Genomic DNA, 20,107 nt, shown 5'->3' on the forward strand with positions numbered 1-20,107 from the left:
TCATGCTGATGGCACATTGTCGAATTTTCATTTTTCGTCGATATGTCGTTCTGTCACCAACTTGTGTCATCTTAAGTATTTCGATTTTTATCAAATTGAGAAGCGTTTTTTTTTTCAAACGAGAAGAGAAAATTTCTTCTTCGAAAAAAATGAAATAGGGGTGGAGAGGGGAGAGAGAGAGGAAAGAAATATAATTATCAAATGAGATTCGTCGTTTATGGAATATCAGAAAATTGTAGAAATCTAGTATTTCGAAATTCGAACTCGTTGAGATTTTATTAAAATATTAAAAAAAAAAAATATGTTGCGATTAAAATTATTTCCATTTGAACACGTATCACGCACGTGCGATCATTTTAAATCACGCCGGAAATCAAATTTTCCATCCATTTTTTATCATTTTAAAGTTGACCGAGAAAACACCGTGTGTGTCTGTTTTAAAGATCAATATATCCTGAATTTCTTATCTATTTCTCGAAACCAGAATAAGAAACTGTCGTAATTTCGCGACGTGACTTTGTTAACAATTCATTCAATATTTGAGACTTTAAGACTTTACAGTATTAAAATTGTTCGTGGTGTTATCAAAACAACGATATGGTTTTACTAATTTTACGAATAAAATTGGAATAATAACGTGTAAAATTAATGATTTATGGCAAAATATAATATATAATTTTTCTATTGTTTACCTTTAAAATGTAATTTATAATTTCGAAAATCGAAAATTAAATATTAATATCAAATATAAATAGCGATTCGAGCAGAATTCCTGAAATTTGAAGTAACTAACGAGAGAAATTAAGTGTTATAATTGGATAAAGGTAGAATGTCGAGCGAACGATGAATAATTTATGAATAATGTTCCGAAACGCATTTCGTTTAGAAGAACTGAGAAATCAGACAAATTGAAAGATATTTGGCGACGACACATTTTGCACGAGCAATTTTTATTCAATTTTCTTCCATTATAATTGATGTGACGGTAATCGATATGGTCGAGAATCGGGTACGCCTTGGGTTGAACGAGGCACGAAATTCGTATTAAAAATCGCTAAATTTCGAGGTTATCGTGGCAAACGAGGTGTTCTTGGACACGTAACGTAGCACAATTATCGTTATTCTGAATCTATTAATAATTCATATTCACGGAGATATGAATTTTACCTTCTCGTAAAATTAAAAAAAATAAATAAGTAACGCGCGACAACGATTAATGATTAACGAAATACTTCTTAAAAAGGAGAAGAAGAAAAAGAAGAAAAAATAATTTTAACCATCTGTGCGAATTCATTAATATTTCACTTATATACGAATATATTTCAACATCCTTTACCATCCATTTTCTCCATTTAATTGTTTACGACATTGTGAGGTATAACGAGACGAGAATTTATTCTAAGGAACAAGCGAATAAAAGTTTCATACAAATTCGTTCTCAAGAAACGAAAAAAATTGTTTAATTAGTTACAAATACAAAGCACAGATACGACTGGGTTGCAAAATATTCGCTTGTCTTCTCTTTGTTCTTTGGCCCATTTCGACCATGTAAAATACATGTACAATCGTTGGATATGATAGAATTTGTCAAACTACGATAAAATTATAAGTGTATATCTAATCGTTTGTATGCAAAGGTTTTCTAACAATGAACTTTTCGCATGAGAAATATCTGATAATAACAATGTTTAGAAAAAATGTTTTGAATAAACAAGAGAATGAGATTTTTATTACGTGAAATATATCGAAATCATTTTTCTTTTTTTGCTGAAAACGATCCGTCACGTCGCTTTGCGACATTTTCGTCGAATATTCGTGGCAAGATTTTTTCAAATTTTCGTGGAAAATTGTAGGAGAAGTTATTTCATTATAATTCTAAGCAACGTAGCGCAAAGCTCGATACAATTTGAGATGAACCTTGAGAGAATCTTGAGAATGGAATATTTCTTAAGAAATGGACGTTGATTTTCTATTATTTTATTTCATGTTTATTTTCGTTTCTTTTTGTCATTTTAAACTAAATTTTTTCAAAAAATAAAAATTATTCCAAAATTTTCAATATCATTAATTGTAATCAAATGGGTTGAATTTAAAAAAATCTTGACTAATATAACGATTGTCCAATAGTTCGCAATAATATCATAGAGACCATTTCGTTATAAATCAACGAAATAATTTTTCATATTTTCCTAATAATATTAACGTAAGATAAAAAGTTCATTATTTCTGGAAAGATCTAAAAAAAGAAAAAAAAATCTAATAATTTTTAAATACGCTATCTCATTACGCTTATAACCGAGAAGAAAAACAAGGAATTTTAATATAAAGGTAATTAATTGATGGGAAAAAAACTAGTCTTGCCAATTTTTTTTTTTAAACATCGATAATAAGAAATACGATTGCGTGATCAATCGTAAACGGATAAAAGTATAAAAAGAACTTTTATTTCAAGAAAAAGTATAAAAAGTAAATCGTATAAAGTTTTGTAAAAAAAATATATATGGAAATAAAATTATTCAAGATAAAAGCATAAAACATTTTACGATAAAATCGCAACAAGATGAAAATAAAGGCAGGAATGAAAGTAGCAAAATGAATAAAATTTTGTCAGATTTATGCAAAATAATCGCGGATGAAATATTTATCGAACACATATATTTTATTACGATATAAATATATTATATTACGAATATAATACATACGTACTTTCCTCCCTCATTTGTACGCAAATAAATTATATTTCTCACGATAAATAAATAATATTTGCAATTTTCAATTAAACGTTTAACACACGATACTAAGCTATAAGAATTATTTATTAATTAATCAGGTAAGATCATCGAGTCCTGTCTTTATTTTTTTCTATTTAAAAATCTTATCCAAGTTTCATCCAAAATAGACGTTAAAGTTTTCAAAAAAAATTGATTCGATAAAATGAAATCCTATCGTGATTTTTTTCTTCGAATTATAATTGAAGGGGAGGGGGAAAAAAAATGATCGAAATTGAGTTGTCAAAAAAGATTTGTCCCAAGTTGATCTACCCGACTTTGGAGTTAAAAAGTTTCGCGAAGATCGAACCAAGAAGTAGTTTAACACTTTTGAAAATTGTATTGTTTATTTTTATCCTCTTCGAAAGGGGATACAGATAATTATTTCTTCTTAATTTTTACTGCATTGTGTAAGGAATCATAGGAGGAATATTTTATCCTCTTTGAATTTTACATCGTACGATGAATAAATAAGAAGAGGAATAAATAATTTTTTTACTCTTTATGTAAAATTTAAAAGAAATTTAAAAAGCTTCTTGACCCGTAAGTAATTCTCTTCTTTATTTTCTTCTTTTTATTTTTCTATGATTTTCGATATTTTTAAAGTTCGAGTCGTCGATTTCAATTTCTTCCCTCGCAATAATATTTACAATGCAACATCGTTTACCATTAAATATGCAAGAGAGAGAGAGAGAATTCAATCTGTACGTTTATTTAGTCATTTGTTATTTATTTAATCATAAATAATCTTTTATTTTATTATTATTCAACTGATAAAATGAAATTATCAATATTTGCCGACCGTTGATGTTCCACTTTGAAATCGTGAGATCAATTTCTCATTATCCATTCGATTCGGGTCGTCGTGTCCATTTGCTTATAGATCACACACGTATGATTGCGTGTACGTATATTTAATCCACGTTATCCACTTTCCAAGGAAGATTTCTGCTAGTAATATTATTTGTGAAAGATATATATATATATCAATTGCAAAAGTTATATACCTTGCTATATATTTTTCTCTGAATGTCTTCCACTCAATCTTGATTAAAATTGCAAAATACCACTTCAGTAGCTTCATTAATTCATTTTCTAGGAAAGAGAAACGAAACTCTTGCCAAAGTTTCGTGATTCCGCATGCATTGTGTGCGACTACAAAGACATATTTCAATCGTGGTTTTGTACTGGGAAGAGACAGAAATTCTCGCTATTTTAGATTGCAAATCGATATTACGAATTAATTTACGATCGAGTTTTGATTTCGACTCGAGACAAATGGCAATAATTCGGTTGAAACCAACAGATATCTGACGTTTCTAGCGTCTATCTCTCGATCGACAATTCGAAACGTTCCAACTTGCATTCTACAAAATTGAGTTACTCGTCCCGAGAAATCAAATCTCGAAATGATGATTTGATTTTAAGAAGAAAAAAAAAAAAATTCATCAATTTCAATCAAATTTTGCAATTACCGCTTTGTTTACCGCCGAGAAGCGTCCAATGTTTCGATAAAATTTTATTTAAAGAGGGAAAAGTGATGACGTGACGTTGCTTGAAACTATGTAAATTTACTCGTATTGTGTGCAGCTGAAAATTGGCCAACAGAAACTTCGATCTTCTTCATTATCGTGGAAAATTCTTCTGAAAATTTCCATGTTTTTTTAATGATAATATAATGAATATCGTGCACTGTAACACACTCAGTACGTACGTTAACGTGTTAACACGCTTCCTGAATAGGTGTAAATGTATTTCCACGAATAAGCTTATTAATTATGCCCAATAAATACGATTTGAGAGTGTGCAAGTGCATTTCATTCATCATCCGGATCAATACATTTTTCCGATAAAATATATTGTTAAAAATAAATTTTATGCGACAATAAAATAAATAAATAAAACAAATATATACATTGAATATTAATATTCGTTAAATGTGATTTATAAATATTAAGTTTTTTTTATTTTAATCTAATTAGGATTAGGTTTTTTCCAGAAAAAAAGTACTCGTATTCGTGATGATCATATCAATGCATATCAGTTCGTGAAAACGCTCACGTATACCCATTTTCGTGCTGTATACGTAAACACACGCGAAACGAAAGTGGAAATATCGGTGAATATTTTAAGGTAAATTTCAAATAATCATTATATATTTCACTTGTACTTTTAAATTTTTATAAAATTGATACAAAATATCGTAATTTTCTTTTATATTATTCTTGTAAATTATTCTTGTGTTATTAATTATTCCTAAGAAGAAAAGAAATTTTTTTCATTCGATTTTATTCGTTCATTCATTATGATTTTTCATCGATCAATCTCTCATTATTCAAATAATAACGCGGCAAGGGAGCGTAGAGAAGAGTTTCGAATAATTTTTCCCTTGAAAGACAGTACTTAAGAATTCATGCCTCTTTCGTTAATAACTCGGTTCCTTTCGATTATTCAAAATTCTTCATTATTCTTTACGTAAAACGTACGAGGAAAAGTTTCGAATAATTCCTCGCTCGGAGAAATGGTTTTTAAGAATTCATAGCACTTCGTTAAATTCTTGCTCACTGTTCTCCAATCAAACTTGATTCCACAAGAGACCGTCTCGCACAACTTCAATTCAAACAACTCATTTGTTACTCAAACTTTTTGCATTTAAACGTCTATCTGTCTTACATAATAACTTTTTGCTCCTCTGTCACGGTTAACTTCATATATGCATACGAAATACGAAACGATAACGAAATTATTTATTTTTAATCATAAAACTAATTGTTCGAAACTTATATTTCCTTTCCAGATCAAAGAATAATATTCGAACATCGGATTGAAATTTATGTATAACTTTCCACGAGATTTCTTCTCAGATAGATTTCCAATTTTATATCTGAACTTGGAACGAACGGTTTATAATAAAGGCTGACGAAGACGAATCGCCCCGACGAGAGTCGTCGTGATCTCGTAATGGGTTACTACGATTCAACAAGTTTATATTCCTAACGATATACACGATTATAATAAGATTTTATTAATAAGATTTAACCAATCTTCTTTACCGTCTGCGATATTTCGTTTAGTAACAGTTTAGTTCAATGACGAATGAAAGGGATCGAAAGTTTGTATAAGCTTTTCAATGTAATTTCTTAATAAGCCTTCTTAAGTATTACTGTGTAATGCTTCTATTACACTCAATTTGTACAAAATTCTATTAAGAATTATATAAATATATGTATATATATATATAAATTCTAATTTAACTTTGAGAACATTCGATGCTCATTTTAAACATTAAAGTAGATGCATTAAGACGATAACTTTAAAGGAGTTTAACATTCTTCTTAAATATAAAGATGGCGGTGGTAGTTAATGATCTTCTTCGAAATTCTTTACGTATGCAGAACCACATCTATCGTGATGGGTAGTTAAGGGTAACATCTGCAACGGGAAGTACGAGCAGAGGTCAGAGAAGCCCCAGATGCTTTACAGCTGTCATATCCGTTAAGTTATTCGATACACCGTGTGCCATTTAATCTATTCAATTTGATCGTCAGCATGATCTATGTCATTTTGGTGCAGTTTATGCCACGAAAGTCTTAAGAGTGGCGTCTTAGGAGAATATTAAAAATTCTTGGGATCATAAAAAGCTCGAGGAACTAAAGCCACGATTTTTCTTTTTAAATACTATTTTCCAACTGTCATTTCAAAATGATTCTGAAATAACTTGCACGGTTTTTCTAGGATTAAAGCAGTGAGATATAATATAATCGCAGCTATAAATTTGAAACAAGTTTTATTAGCAGAAATATTTTGAAACAGTTCTTCAAAATTTGATAAATATAACATTTTGGAAATTGAGAATGGTTATTTATACATTGGTTATTTATACATTGGAAGAAAGAGATTTCTTATTAAAAAGATATTTACTTTTTTCTTTCTCATCTTAAAGAAGCAATCTATATCTGGAATAAAATATGTACACACAATTTATTACACAAATAAGAAACAAAGTCTTTTCTCATTCCAAAGGATTTTTATTCGAATCCTATAAATTACGCACTAAAAATTTCCATCTCTTCATAAATTTCTTGACAATTGAATAAAAAGATCGGATGGACGAGATAGCGATTAATAAGTACTTAAAAAAAAATTACAGAAACCACGATCAACGAAAAGATAAACAACAAATAAATTTTAAATCAAAAATTGATTCGAATAAAAAATATTATATATATATATATTCAAATACACGAAAATTTTACTAATCAGATAAATCTCTGTTTATTTTTTCAGAATCGTTATCGGAATATCAAAATCAAATTTACAAGGCGAAGAGAATCGATTTCACGTAGATATCGGCACGAGTCTTAAGTTTAATCGTTTAACACCGATTTCACAGAGGCGACCATCCATGGATGGAACACGGAACATCGATCAAATTCGATCGCGTTGCACAATCGTATCGTAAACCCCTTTAAATGGGGTTGAACTGTGAACGGTCGTTTTGAATAAGATGATGATGTCGGCCACGAATTACAACGAAACCGATACCGGAACGATGGCCAATTATTTTGGTAATTCCGATCTGGATCAATCGTTCGCCACCAATCTGCCCCAGCCAACAACTACGTCCTCCGTTTTGAACGTGACAACGTTGCCAACAGTGGCGGCCACGCATTACGGCCAAACGAATCTGCTCGAGAGTTTGATCGTCCCTCTGTACGGAATAATATTTCTCCTCTCCATCGTTGGGAATTCGTTGGTGCTGATCACCCTGGCACGTAACAAGAGGATGAGGACAGTGACCAACGTTTATTTATTAAACCTGGTAAAAAAGAATTTTCGCATTCATTTTTATAATATCCAATTTAATGTTTGATATTTATTTATTTACTTTTTTTTTTGCTTCACTTCCATCTGGATAAATGATCACTTAACGAGCAGGATTGTTATTCGATTTTTATTCGATTAATTTTGTGCCATGTTTTGAAAGATGGATTGCACATGATTTTCAAGTGATTAATGGTTAATTTATGAATTTGAGGGATATTTTTTTAGAGCGAGGATTGTTCGAATTCGATTTTTTTTTCGAGTCGATTTAAATAGCCCGTGAGAATTGAATAATTGGCCGACAGATCAAGAATTTTTCTCGACTTAAAAATTTTATTTTTCGATTATAATTTATATTAATTTGGATATCGAGCAAAGTAAAGTAAACGAGATTTTTTTAAACGAGGTATAGGATATTGTAGTAAGTTTTTTCCATTCATTTCGCCTGATACACTTTAAGATATGAATGATGGATGTGTTTCAGAACGGTTAAACTTGATAAAGGTTCCGGCAATATCTATTGGTAACGAACACGGTTCGTGCTTTAACGCGAGGCACACAATAGCGTGGTGAATTTTTAGCAATATTTCTTCGTTCTGAAAACTACCTTTGAAAATAGATAATTTCGTAGGCTATTTCGGGTGAATTTTATTTAAAATAAGAAAAAAATATGCTACTCGTAATAATATAAATATCATGAAACTTGTTGAATTAAAAAAAATATCTAAAAAAGAAAAAAGACATTCCTATCCATTATAGGCGTTATATTTATTTATCACGTGTACGATATTGAAATTCGATCGTTTCCTTCTTCGATATTCTCAAGCTTCAACTAGATACGATTTAACAGATTTAACAGATCGCTATCCCGATAGGATGACTTAAAGCTATAAAATAATACCATTTTTATCATTCGCTGATTATTTTTGCTAATTGAAAATTACAGGAAAAAGTATTAAGGGATGAAAGTGGAATCCCTTACTAAGTGGAAGATAACAGGGGTTATAAAACTAAAAACTAATGAATCAAAAATTTTATCTTTTCCCTTCATATAGCACCAATTAGAGGAGGATTAATTAATTCGATAATCTAGGTCAGTAATATTCAACCGATGTTTTATTCAAATTTTATTCAATTTTTATCAATTATTAAAATTTTCCAAAATTTTGTTCAATTTATTAAAATGAAGAAATTATTAGAATTGTGTGGATCGTACATATTCGATATTTTCACCAAGGGGACCGAGGGGTTGATGCAAAGCAGAAAATTTGATCATTTTTCTACTTCAATTCCATTCTTGCACGAAATATTCGTTTTTCCTTCGAATGCACGCCACTTCTCAACAAAACCTTTATTGTTTCCTACGACGAAATTGATTTTCGATCAATGCCGTCAAAGAGTTTTAATCTACGTAGTACGGATTATTCTCCACGCATAACGAACGGAATCGAAACCTACTATCTATTTTTCCTTTATACAGAGACCTATTTCTCTCTGTAATTGCTTTTCGATTCTGAATGCGTATGCTATGTGTAAAAAAGAAAAAAGAAAGAAAGAAGTGTATGAACAGTCATACTGATGTCTAAATCTGACAGATAGATCTCTGTATAATGTTTAATTTTTTAATAATTTCTTGGTCGTTTAGTTTTTGAATGTATTTGATATATTTCTCTAATTTTCAATAATTCAAATATACTTTACTGCAATCATTTTGCGAATTTGAGAAATTGAACACACTTGTCAGAAGATGAATATCATCGTTAGAAAAAAACTAATGGTTCATTTATATCTTAACGTAAGCTATAAATAAACTTAATAATTTTTCATTTTGAGAAAAATAGAAGAATCGTGTTTATTTTTATTTCGCGAAAAAACACACGAAGCAAAATTATAGAATAAGAACGAAAATGAAAATCCAGTATAATTAAGTCGAGAATTAATCCTTGTGAATTTACATTAAAATTAGAATCATCTTTATACATGTAGTTTTGTATAATTTTATTTCATTTTTTTTTTCGACCATTTGCTAATTCTTTACCTTACATTTTTAATTTTCTTAATTAAACGTAAATATAATATTTGAAGAAAATCTTTCTTAGTAATTCATGTAGTTTGTTATAGAATTTGAAAATTTCTATTTTTGAAAAATATTTGAAAAATATTAAAAAGTAAAAAAATAAAATAAAGCAGAAAATTTTCATATGTCAAAATGTGATAAATCACTGATAAATCGGGGAAAAATGTAAATACAGTGTATGGTACAAAATCGTAAATTCAAATTTGAGCGATGTAAAATATTCTGTATTTAACGATTCGATGCAATTCAATAAATTGCAGGATTATTTTGTGTGAATTGAGGTTTACGACACGAATTCGAGTTTACCCTATGGATTTGTATAAACACTATACATGATTTATTGATTATTTTTGATATTTTTAAAACTTGTTATTTTCTGCAGTAATTTATTTTAATTTTAAGAATTGAAGAATTATTTTTGCAGTTTAATTATTATATAATTAATTAATCGATATTACGATAATCTAATCACGGACAATTATAAATCAACTATTTCTATAACGGTATGCAATTGTCATTAATTTCGAGCTATGTAATATTAAATTAGCATAAAAATTGTACGAATTTTAAAATTATTGCAATATATGTAATGGAGAAACAATTAAAAATTTTGAAGGAAACTTACAAAAAGAGAAATATAATGAAACGTTTTAATAATTTCCGTCCCTTTGTTATAGTTAAAAGCAGAAATTAATTCTGATATATAGTTCTCTACACGGTTTTTCCACGAATTTAAAATTGCTTTTTATCTATTTCTTTTATTCAAAATCAAAATTCAAATATACAAATATATATATATATATATACACATTATTTTAATTAAAAATCATTTTTTCACAAATATAAATTTTTAATTCTCGAAACAATTCAGATAAAATGATAATAAACACGAGAATATAGAATATCCTGTTGTTCAATAAAATTAAATTGCACAATATATATTCGATGAAGCGTTGTAAGACGAGAAAATAATGAAATCACGCCGATTAATTAATTCAAATGGAAATTAGTATCATACGTATCGAGTGATGTTGGATTTATCGATGATCGTTAAACACGATATTTGGAACAAATTCCAAGCAAAACTTCGCCATTAATGATACACACGAGATTGAAGAGCTAGGTCTCTATAGTCTCTATACCGTTGATTGAATTTCTTGTCGTGCTTCACTGGAATAACAAACATCTATCGGTATTCTAATTTCGTTTCACTGTTTGCTCGCATTTTTCTTAATGCGTAGGAGGTCGATGTTCTATAAATTTCGCAACGAGATTGCGTGAGGAACGGTGATTGCATTCTGCAGTGCCAACTTTCAGTCGAAGTTTAATTTTATCGAAGTAGACGCGATTCACGAATAGAGAGAGGTATCCTCACGACGTAAATTAAATTCTTAAAAATATTATTCATCTCGGTTTAGTCAATTTTGAATAGTCGTTCTTCTCTTCATAATTCTCTTGTATGCTGTATCTCTGTAAAGAAATGATTGACTTGTGCTACTCGTTTGATCACGATCAGTTCGCTCTACTTGTTCAATTATGGTATCTATTACTTTGCATCTGTATTTGATATAATAGTCTTATTCCACTTCGTCTGGCCGCAGTGGCGTTAATCCATTTATCCGGCCACGATTGTTTTATTCAACTGGTTCGTTTGTATTTATTTTGCTTTAAATGAGAAGATACGGAAGATAGAGATAAATGCGCATAAATGAACAGAAACTTTAATAACATTGCTGCAATTGTGTTTGCAATTTATTTTCTGTTCACCCGAATTAAATTCCTATGAAAATTTGCTTATTTTATATATAAAATATTTCGTTAATTTACAGGCGGTTTCGGATCTGCTGCTCGGCGTCTTTTGCATGCCTTTTACACTTCTTGGACAAGTTCTGAAGAATTTTGTTTTTGGTATAACGATGTGCAAACTAATACCGTATTTTCAAGGTATGTATTATTTGATCGTTGTAATATAAAATTATTTGGATTCCATTCCATTCTCGTTCAAAAATTTAATCTTGAAATATAAAGTGAGATTTGTAATTATAAATAAGAATGTTTGCATATTTGATAAATATCGCGGAAAGAATGTAATCGCGATACTTTTGCGAAAGACGATAAAGACGAAACGAAATAGAATAATCGAAACGTAAAGACAATTTTGCATTTTAATTGACGAGGAACGAAATTTTAGATTAAATAAGAATAGAAATAGTAGAAATTAGAATATTGAAGATTTACCGGTGAAAAATTTCACATCAGAGTAGAATTATTTCACGAGATTTTATATTTTTAACTTTTCACAATTTTTCTAAGAAAAACCGCGCTACAAAAATGGTAAAGAAAATAAGAAGGTTTCTTGCTAGTATCGACTTTACGATTTAGTTCCAAGTTTAATCAGATTTCCAATTTTTGTATCTAAGATACATCAAAAAAGTTTTCAAATGATTGACGCGTTAATCACTTTTAGGATCTTATTTAACTTTTTCAAAATATGAATGGCATTACTACATCAATCTTTTTTTTAATATTAATGATATAAAAATAATTTTTATTTATTTAAAAACTATATATATTAAAGATTATGGCTTATAATTACAATATATTGATAAACACGTGTGCAAACATATGTGTTGAACACGCGTGGAAAAAGAGATCACCAAATGTATATATATGTATTTGCATAAGCAAATATTGAAGCAAAAAATTAAAATCAATAGAATCAATGAATTTATAAAATGTTTTTAATATTTTCGTATATTTTTCATCATTTCATTTAAAATCGGTTATTATTTTTGTTAATATTTTTTGTTGAAATATCGGTTATTATTTTTGTTAATTATTATTCATGAAATTAGTAAAGGAGTATCGTATTAAATTTCTACGAGTTCTTTTCCGATTTATAAATTTATACAATTGTATTTCCGTTTTAAAAGGAATTGCAGCGGAATGGTTGCTCGAACAAAGGATTAATAAAATACCAAAAAGTGTTCGTATTCATATTTAAAAAGAGAAAGTGAAACGAGTATTAAATTCATTTATTTAATGAATTAAACGTTATCGGTTATTAAATTATTTTTCGAAATAGTAATAAAAATGAAATAAATCGTAATAAAATCCTATGTCAAGATTCTACGTCATGATTCAAATTTAATCGGGTAATAATTTTTATTTTACAACGTTTATCTCTTCTAGCTAAGCATGCGTGAAAAATATCATCGTTTCGAAAATATCATCACACTGAAAACATGTTCGATAGGGCGAAATTGCATTTCCGATACAGCTTTGCTTTGCTACATAAAATAGAGATGACTGTTGGGTGGAAGACGTCGTTCAAAGTTGAGCTTTAGTTTCAAACAAATTTTAGGAATGTAGAATTTCGATCGTATATCCGCAGATATAGAACAAACGTCATCTGTAGAAGTTTCGAAGCTGGAATCAATATATAACCAGTTAAAAATAAAAAGCTGAAATTATCAGCATCCAAAAAATTATAAAAAGTTATAAGATAATTTAATTTTTATAATTTAATTTAAGAATGACATTACGTATGCAGATGTTTACTCTATATACATATGTATATAAAATTATAATATCTATAATAAGCATATCTTCTTTTCTTTTTTTCATTTTCCTTTCTATTCCATTTTATTCCATAAAAATTTAACGCCATATCGAATTCTAAAATACCAGAAAGGATAATTTATTTTTCTCGTAGAGAAGATTTGATACGGTTTGGAATTTAATAGTATCCTTTTGAAGTCTTTCATTTACTCTTTGAAGTGACTCCAGAGGGGGGGGAGAGAGGGTTGATTTCCATTGATATTATGTTTTCAGAAATCGAATTTTCTCTCGTTCTCTCTCTTTTCGAGATTGATCGCACATTAACCGAACGAAATGGCAAAATTTATTCATTACTTTTCCTTCTGACGAACTCTAATAGATTATAAATCATATGCGAATCTATCCAGCGAGTTTTTCCTTTTTCTTCTATCTCTCTATGAGATCAAATCTCTCTCTCTCTCGATGCAAAGAAGAAAATACGCGAGTTTGAGATTAGGTCGCGAAAGAAAAATATTATGCGAAATTTCGTATGGACGTAGCCAAATGTATTCTGGGATAATATGTGCGCTGTTTGTTGGCCGACGCGAATGGAAGATATTGTAAAATAGAAGAAAAGAGGAATATTCGGGTGTCGGGTTATATTGTGCGGACGATGCGTGCGTTGAATAATCGTCGAATGGAGCAGTCGTTGAATAGAGATCGGGAGCAAATAACATTTCGTGTTGTCGAGTGTAATTTGCATTTTCAGATTGTTTGCTCATGCCGAATTATTATATCATGAACTGGTATATATTGTAAGGATAATTTTTAACACGTTTACGTTTACTTAGTAACTCTGTAACGATTATTATTAATTCCCTGCTTATTAGAGTTCATTCAATTTTACCTGGAACGAGGATGGTATTTAATTTGATTTAATTGATTGAATTAATTTCTATAATTATTCTGACACTTCATCGAGATATGGTGTCTGTAACATCTCGTACTCATATATTTTAAACGTTATGAAACATTAAACGTTCAATTTAATTTGTATCTATTATAATGTTCATCGAAAGTTATATATATATATATATTAATAATGGAAGTGATTTCAAAGTAACGAAATATATTCAAATTTGTAAATAGATGATAATACTCTATCTATAATAATTATACTAATAATAATATTATTATTTATTTCTTGTTTATATAATTTATTGAAACATATATCATCTGCAAATTTATTCTTATATTAAAAATTTCACGATTTAATGAATTGCTTTCGGTTCAGTAATATTTTAAGATTGTTTTATTCTATTCTCGTTATTTTAATTATTTCACTTTGTGATATATTTTTTCTTAGCAAAAAATTGTTCATTTGGTTCATTCAGTTTAATATTGTTTCTTTACTCAAAGTAAAGAAAGGAAAGAGGGAAGGAATAATGAAAGGTTTTTATAAAAACAATATAAAAACAATCACGTTCGAAATAAACGAAACTGGAGTATCTTCCTTTTATAATCTTAAAAAAAGTTTTTCATTTAACTTTTACTCCTACGATAATTTTTCTTTTCTTTCTTTTTGACAAGTTACTATTAGGAATTTCTCTGATTCAAAGAATTTTTTTCACTTTTAATCCTACTAACCTATAGAAAAAAAATTCAACATGTTCCATAATAAATCATTTTTACAATTTCAATTATGGAATCAATTTGAATTATTCGACAAATATCTGTGTAATAAAAATTAAAATTGCAAACGCTTGATTATTTAAATTCGTTTCACTGCCTGGAACATTTATCAAGATGAGTATTATTGCAAATATAATACTAGTTTACAACTAGTTACGTTCTAGTAGTAGTACGTAGCTGTCATCATAGTCCACTGCATCGTCGTACGTTTTCGAAATTGAAGCTCGCTGACAATTTCCAACTGCACACGATCTAACATGTAAATTAGAAACACACACATTTCTAATATGAATAATTTTGCAATAAACGATTACATCTGATACCTGTAAACTTGTATGTGCCTTGTATTCGAGCATAACCTCGCCTAACGAAGATGGTAATTTATACAATGGCGTGGGTAAAGGGGCATTCAATAGGGGTTATGAAAAACTTACCCCACAGTTTGCATAATTCAGTCTAATGAAATTCAAACGCGGCGGCGTTTACACGTATGAATTTTATGTCTTCTCTTTGGGAAATAATTATTTCGTCATTGTTATTAACGCCTATAAAATCTCTATCTTAAAATAATTTATTTGACGATAGGGGATGATAATTCAAAAAATTATAGGAAAAAATTGCATTAAAATGAGGAAAAAGAGGAGAAACACTTTACGTGTTGAAAATCGTAGCTTGAATGTAAGTTGAATAAACACGTGTAGGCGGTAATAAACATTGGGAGTTTATATTACGCGATTAAATTTTATTTGTGCAGAGTTTAATCCTTAACTGCATCGAAGTTATATAATGAAAATTTCTTTCTCTATGTGATGTATATATATATAATCCAGTCTAAGAAAATTAAATTGTATCGCAATAATAATAATTGTTAAATATAATAATTATTTTTAAAACGATATTTTGTTCACTCTCGATAACTCTCCCCAGGCTCTAAGTTAAATATCAAATATTCTTTCAAAACATGGACATAGTGTATTGAAATTTGAACCTTTGTTTGACTTGATAACAAGTTTCTCTTACCCGAGGCCATCTCTGAATTTGTATGAATTTTATTAATTGTTTTCTTTCAGTTATCAGTAATAAAAAAGTATAACTGCCAATTTTCTTTTCGATGTAAAGAAGAAAATACGTCTTTTTGAAAAAAAAGTAAAATTGATTTTATAAAAAAATAAAATATTATTGTCCCCATTGTGATTTCTTATGGAATGCAGTTCGAACTGATATATTGTTCTTTCTTATTTTTATCGTATCCTATTTCTTATCATTTTCTTTCGTACGAATGAGTATGAAACACACACACACACATATATATACTATAACAAAAAATATAATCCTTTTTCCTTGTCCATTCCTGATGTACACTTTTCATCTTTTATTGTTATTATTTAAACTAGAACTAGAAATTTTTATCTTTTTATAGATATCATTATCGATACTTACTTTAAATATTCAGAAATTTTTTCACGCAAATGTCGCTCTTTATCCTTGACTTAAGCTATGAAGCTTATATTGCTTAGGTGGTCACCTTTAACTTAGAATTAAACGCAAGGCGAGGCAAGATTGTTGAGGCGTGCTGCGTGTACTTGAATAGAAATTATCATTGTTTCCGAACTGTTGTTTCCCAAACTTCGTCTCAGAATATATTAGTAGCTTAAATTAAAGTTTTCCTTTTTTATTTATCAACTTGTGGATAAATCGATAATAATTAATAATAATAATAATAATAATAATAGTTAATAATAATAATTAATAATTAACGCGAATTGATAAATCGAAATCGAAATTGTATCGAAGTTGTTTATCTTTTGAATTTCCTTTCGTAAAATATAATTTTTCAAGAGAAGGGAAAAAAGGTTTTATTTTCCGGCGTCGTTTAACGAGTGTTGAGAGATCGATTTTTAGCGCGGGACACGAACAATTTTTATGAACCGGTAAAAGAGAAAACGACTATTTGGGGAAAAGCCAGACGGAAAGTGCAACAGGAACGAGATCACCTACCGCTAGTGAAATACGTTTTGTAATCGAATACCTATAGAAAACTAACAAAGTTCCGAAGTGATCGAGAATGACCTGTATTATTTACGTGTAAAGAAAGAAAATCTTTCGCGTTTTCAAGCGTATATTTTTATATATTTTTCGTTTTTAGTAAACTGATGCATCATGAACCATCGAATCGTCACAACAGAACGATACAACTATAATATTTTTATGTTCTGTGTGAAAATATCGAGGCCGCGTATACTTTTGAATTTTTTTTTTTTTGGGCAACAAATAACGTGGAAATAATAATTATAATGAAATTTCGCGTTAAAATTTAATAATAACGGAATGAAATATTTTAATTTATAGAAAGTAATATAATATTATATGTGGAAGATAAAATATTCAGATTTCTAAATCTATTTTAATTTATTTAAATGTTTTCTTTTTTCTTAAGAATTTATTTGTTTGACCACAGCTGGTTCATTCTACTCGACCTCTTCCATTTGAGATTATAAAACAGCATGACTGGACAAGTAGAATAGGGTAGACAAATAGAACAAGAGACTGTCGTGGTCAGCCAAGTGGAATAGGAAAGTTAGGGTCAAACAATAGGATAAAATAGTCGTGGTGAGAATAAAGTAACCACGATTCAAACGAATATAAAAGGAATTTTAATGGAATTTTGGATTTAATAGGATTTCTTAATCATATGAATGATAATTTCTGGTATCTCGTCAGATGTTGATACTCTTTTCATAACGGTAAAATAAAAACGTAACTATGAATTATTTTAATATTATTATTTTAACGATTCTATCGTTTCACATATTTATTTATATCTTATTTTAATCACTGTTTAGTAAATAGCGACAGAATGATAGAAATTTGCATAAGTATCATTGTTGGCTCATCAAAATTGCAAACTCTAACTTCGAAATAATTCACTCAACTATCATTTAATTAATTAAAGTTAGAGATAATTAATCTTCTCGAAAGATATCTTATGTGCGAAGCAATGGGGAAGTATTTTTTTTCCCCCTCCTTTGTTCAAATGAAATCTCGCTTCTGCGAACACTATCATTAATTCTAAAAGCTTGAAGCAATTGTGCAACGAACCACGAAACTCTTGTACTGCAAAAAACTCGAGTACGGAATATTTTTCATGGCAACCACATGAATTTTTCTTTTCTGCATTTATTTAGATAAATTCGAACCCAAAAATAAAAGTATTAAAATATTTCGCATTATAAAAATTACGTTTTTCGTAAAGTTTGTTGTAATACATTTATCTATTTATAATACTGTTGCTTAAAAATCTTTTTTAAAACATTTTAAATTGTAAAAAATCGTAACGCGAATCTCTAACCATGATGATTGAAAAAGTTTTTAATAAAAATTTATCGAATGTTTTATACATATATTTCGATCTCAAAGAATGCGCATGTTCGACTTTTGTTACTGCTTTCTAATACACTTTTTCCTCGTCTCTTGGCTCTCAAACTGATAATTTTTCTTTCCAAATTCTTAAAGTATTTTTTTTCGTTTTATAAACTTTCTAATTAATTAAACAAAACTTCTATTCTTTAAACATAAACAAAAATCTTCTTTCTTTGATATGAAATTAATTAAAATTGCGACTCGTTTTAAATATTTAAAATTCACAAATATATAAAATATTTGTTAAATGTTTATCTTGTACATTAAAATATTTGAATAGTAGAATATAGACTCATCGATTGCATCGATTCAATGATTTTGAAGAATCGCGAAGTTCTTCTCGGACTTGATACTTTTTACATTGAATTTCATCGCACGGAAAATAATATGCACACTCTGTGAAATGTGCGTTTGAAAGATTTCCATTATTGAAAAGTTAAATTGAACGTGAATAAAAGCAAATAGAAATATCTTATTTGCATTTATCTTTATAACTTTTATAAAATAGAAATAGTGAATATTTAATATTTATTTACATAATAATCACGACAGATCGAAGTTGACATTAATTATACAATGATACACATATATTTATCCACTTGTATTAAATTATAAATTCAAATTGTAATCTAAAATCTGATTAATCGTTAATTAAGAAGAACGTTTCTTAATACAGAATACGAATGGGATAATTAAAATCAACAATGAATAAGCTTGTTTAAATTTAATCCTACGTTTACTTGGGTATTAAATACAATTTTATCACGCTCATAAAAAAAACGAGCACGCACGATTTCCCCAGATATTAGGATTACGATTATGTTGAATCATACGTTTCGAGATGATATTAAATTTATTGGCAGAAAATTGGATCTCGAACTGTATCTCGAATACGTTTTCATATAAATCCACATTCATAAATGCGAAAAGCAAGAAATCATTTTGTTTCGAATAAATTTGAATTTCTGAAAAAATATTCACCGCCTTAAAACTTTTCGTATCGTTTTCGTTTGCATTTCACGGTTGATCCCAACTGTGTGCATACTTTACTCTTTGTAAAAACTTATGCTAAGAACACAGTTGGTAATGGAGATTAATGCCCCAATTTGAGGAAGAAACTAGTTTCCATATTCCTCCGAGAAGAATCGTTAATTCACGTTGAAGTTGCACAACCAAATAAAATGGATGGTGGTACAATTAAAATAGTAGACGACGTTGCTGCGAAATAAATTTCTCTAATTTAATCATTTTATTTATTTATTTCGTTCATCACTGGATCGTCCTTTCTATGGAATCATTTCTTATTAATAAATAATAAGAAAAAAAGGAAAAGAGAAATACGATCTTTATGCGAACAATCGATCCTCCCTAATTATTTATATTTTATTCCATTCACACGAGCGAGAATTAATTATTAATTGTCCTCAAAGATAAACTATTGTTATAGGGAAAATATTGATTCTATATCGGCGATTGAATATTATCAGTAGCCAAGATTTCGTATTCATACTCGGCGCACAATAGAGAACGATTTTATAGATATAATTACATATAGTTAATGACAGGAATTATGAAAGATATGAAACGAGAGAATTAATGTATCCAAGGGGGATTAAATTATCTATGCTGTGTTTATCGAGAGAATAATTTGACGTTTATCGACAATCAAGATATAAATTATGTCTTTTATACGTAGTATATCTTTCATCCACAGAGAATATCGATAATATTTCAAGTAATATTCGATAAAGATTTCAGATCGTTTATTTTTAATATTACAAGTGTC

General features: G+C 28.8%; 1 protein-coding gene across 4 annotated transcripts in view; it reads left to right on the plus strand.

Annotated features, from left to right (window-relative positions):
* Nucleotides 1–20,107, plus strand: part of LOC107993233 (cholecystokinin receptor type A-like) — a 32,402-nt gene that overhangs the window by 4,635 nt on the left and 7,660 nt on the right. For 3 of the 4 annotated variants that reach the window (XM_062086724.1, XM_062086722.1, XM_062086723.1), the window contains exons 2-3: nt 7,056–7,590; nt 11,499–11,613. In XM_062086724.1, the coding sequence (XP_061942708.1) occupies nt 7,276–7,590; nt 11,499–11,613 (430 nt within the window). In that variant the 5' untranslated portion in view covers nt 7,056–7,275. Of the gene's footprint in view, nt 1–7,055; nt 7,591–11,058; nt 11,209–11,498; nt 11,614–20,107 lie in introns of those variants that run through there. The other variant, XM_062086725.1, reaches the window with a different exon arrangement.

This window comes from Apis cerana, linkage group LG16 (genome assembly GCF_029169275.1).
Source record: "Apis cerana isolate GH-2021 linkage group LG16, AcerK_1.0, whole genome shotgun sequence".
NCBI lineage: Eukaryota > Metazoa > Arthropoda > Insecta > Hymenoptera > Apidae > Apis > Apis cerana.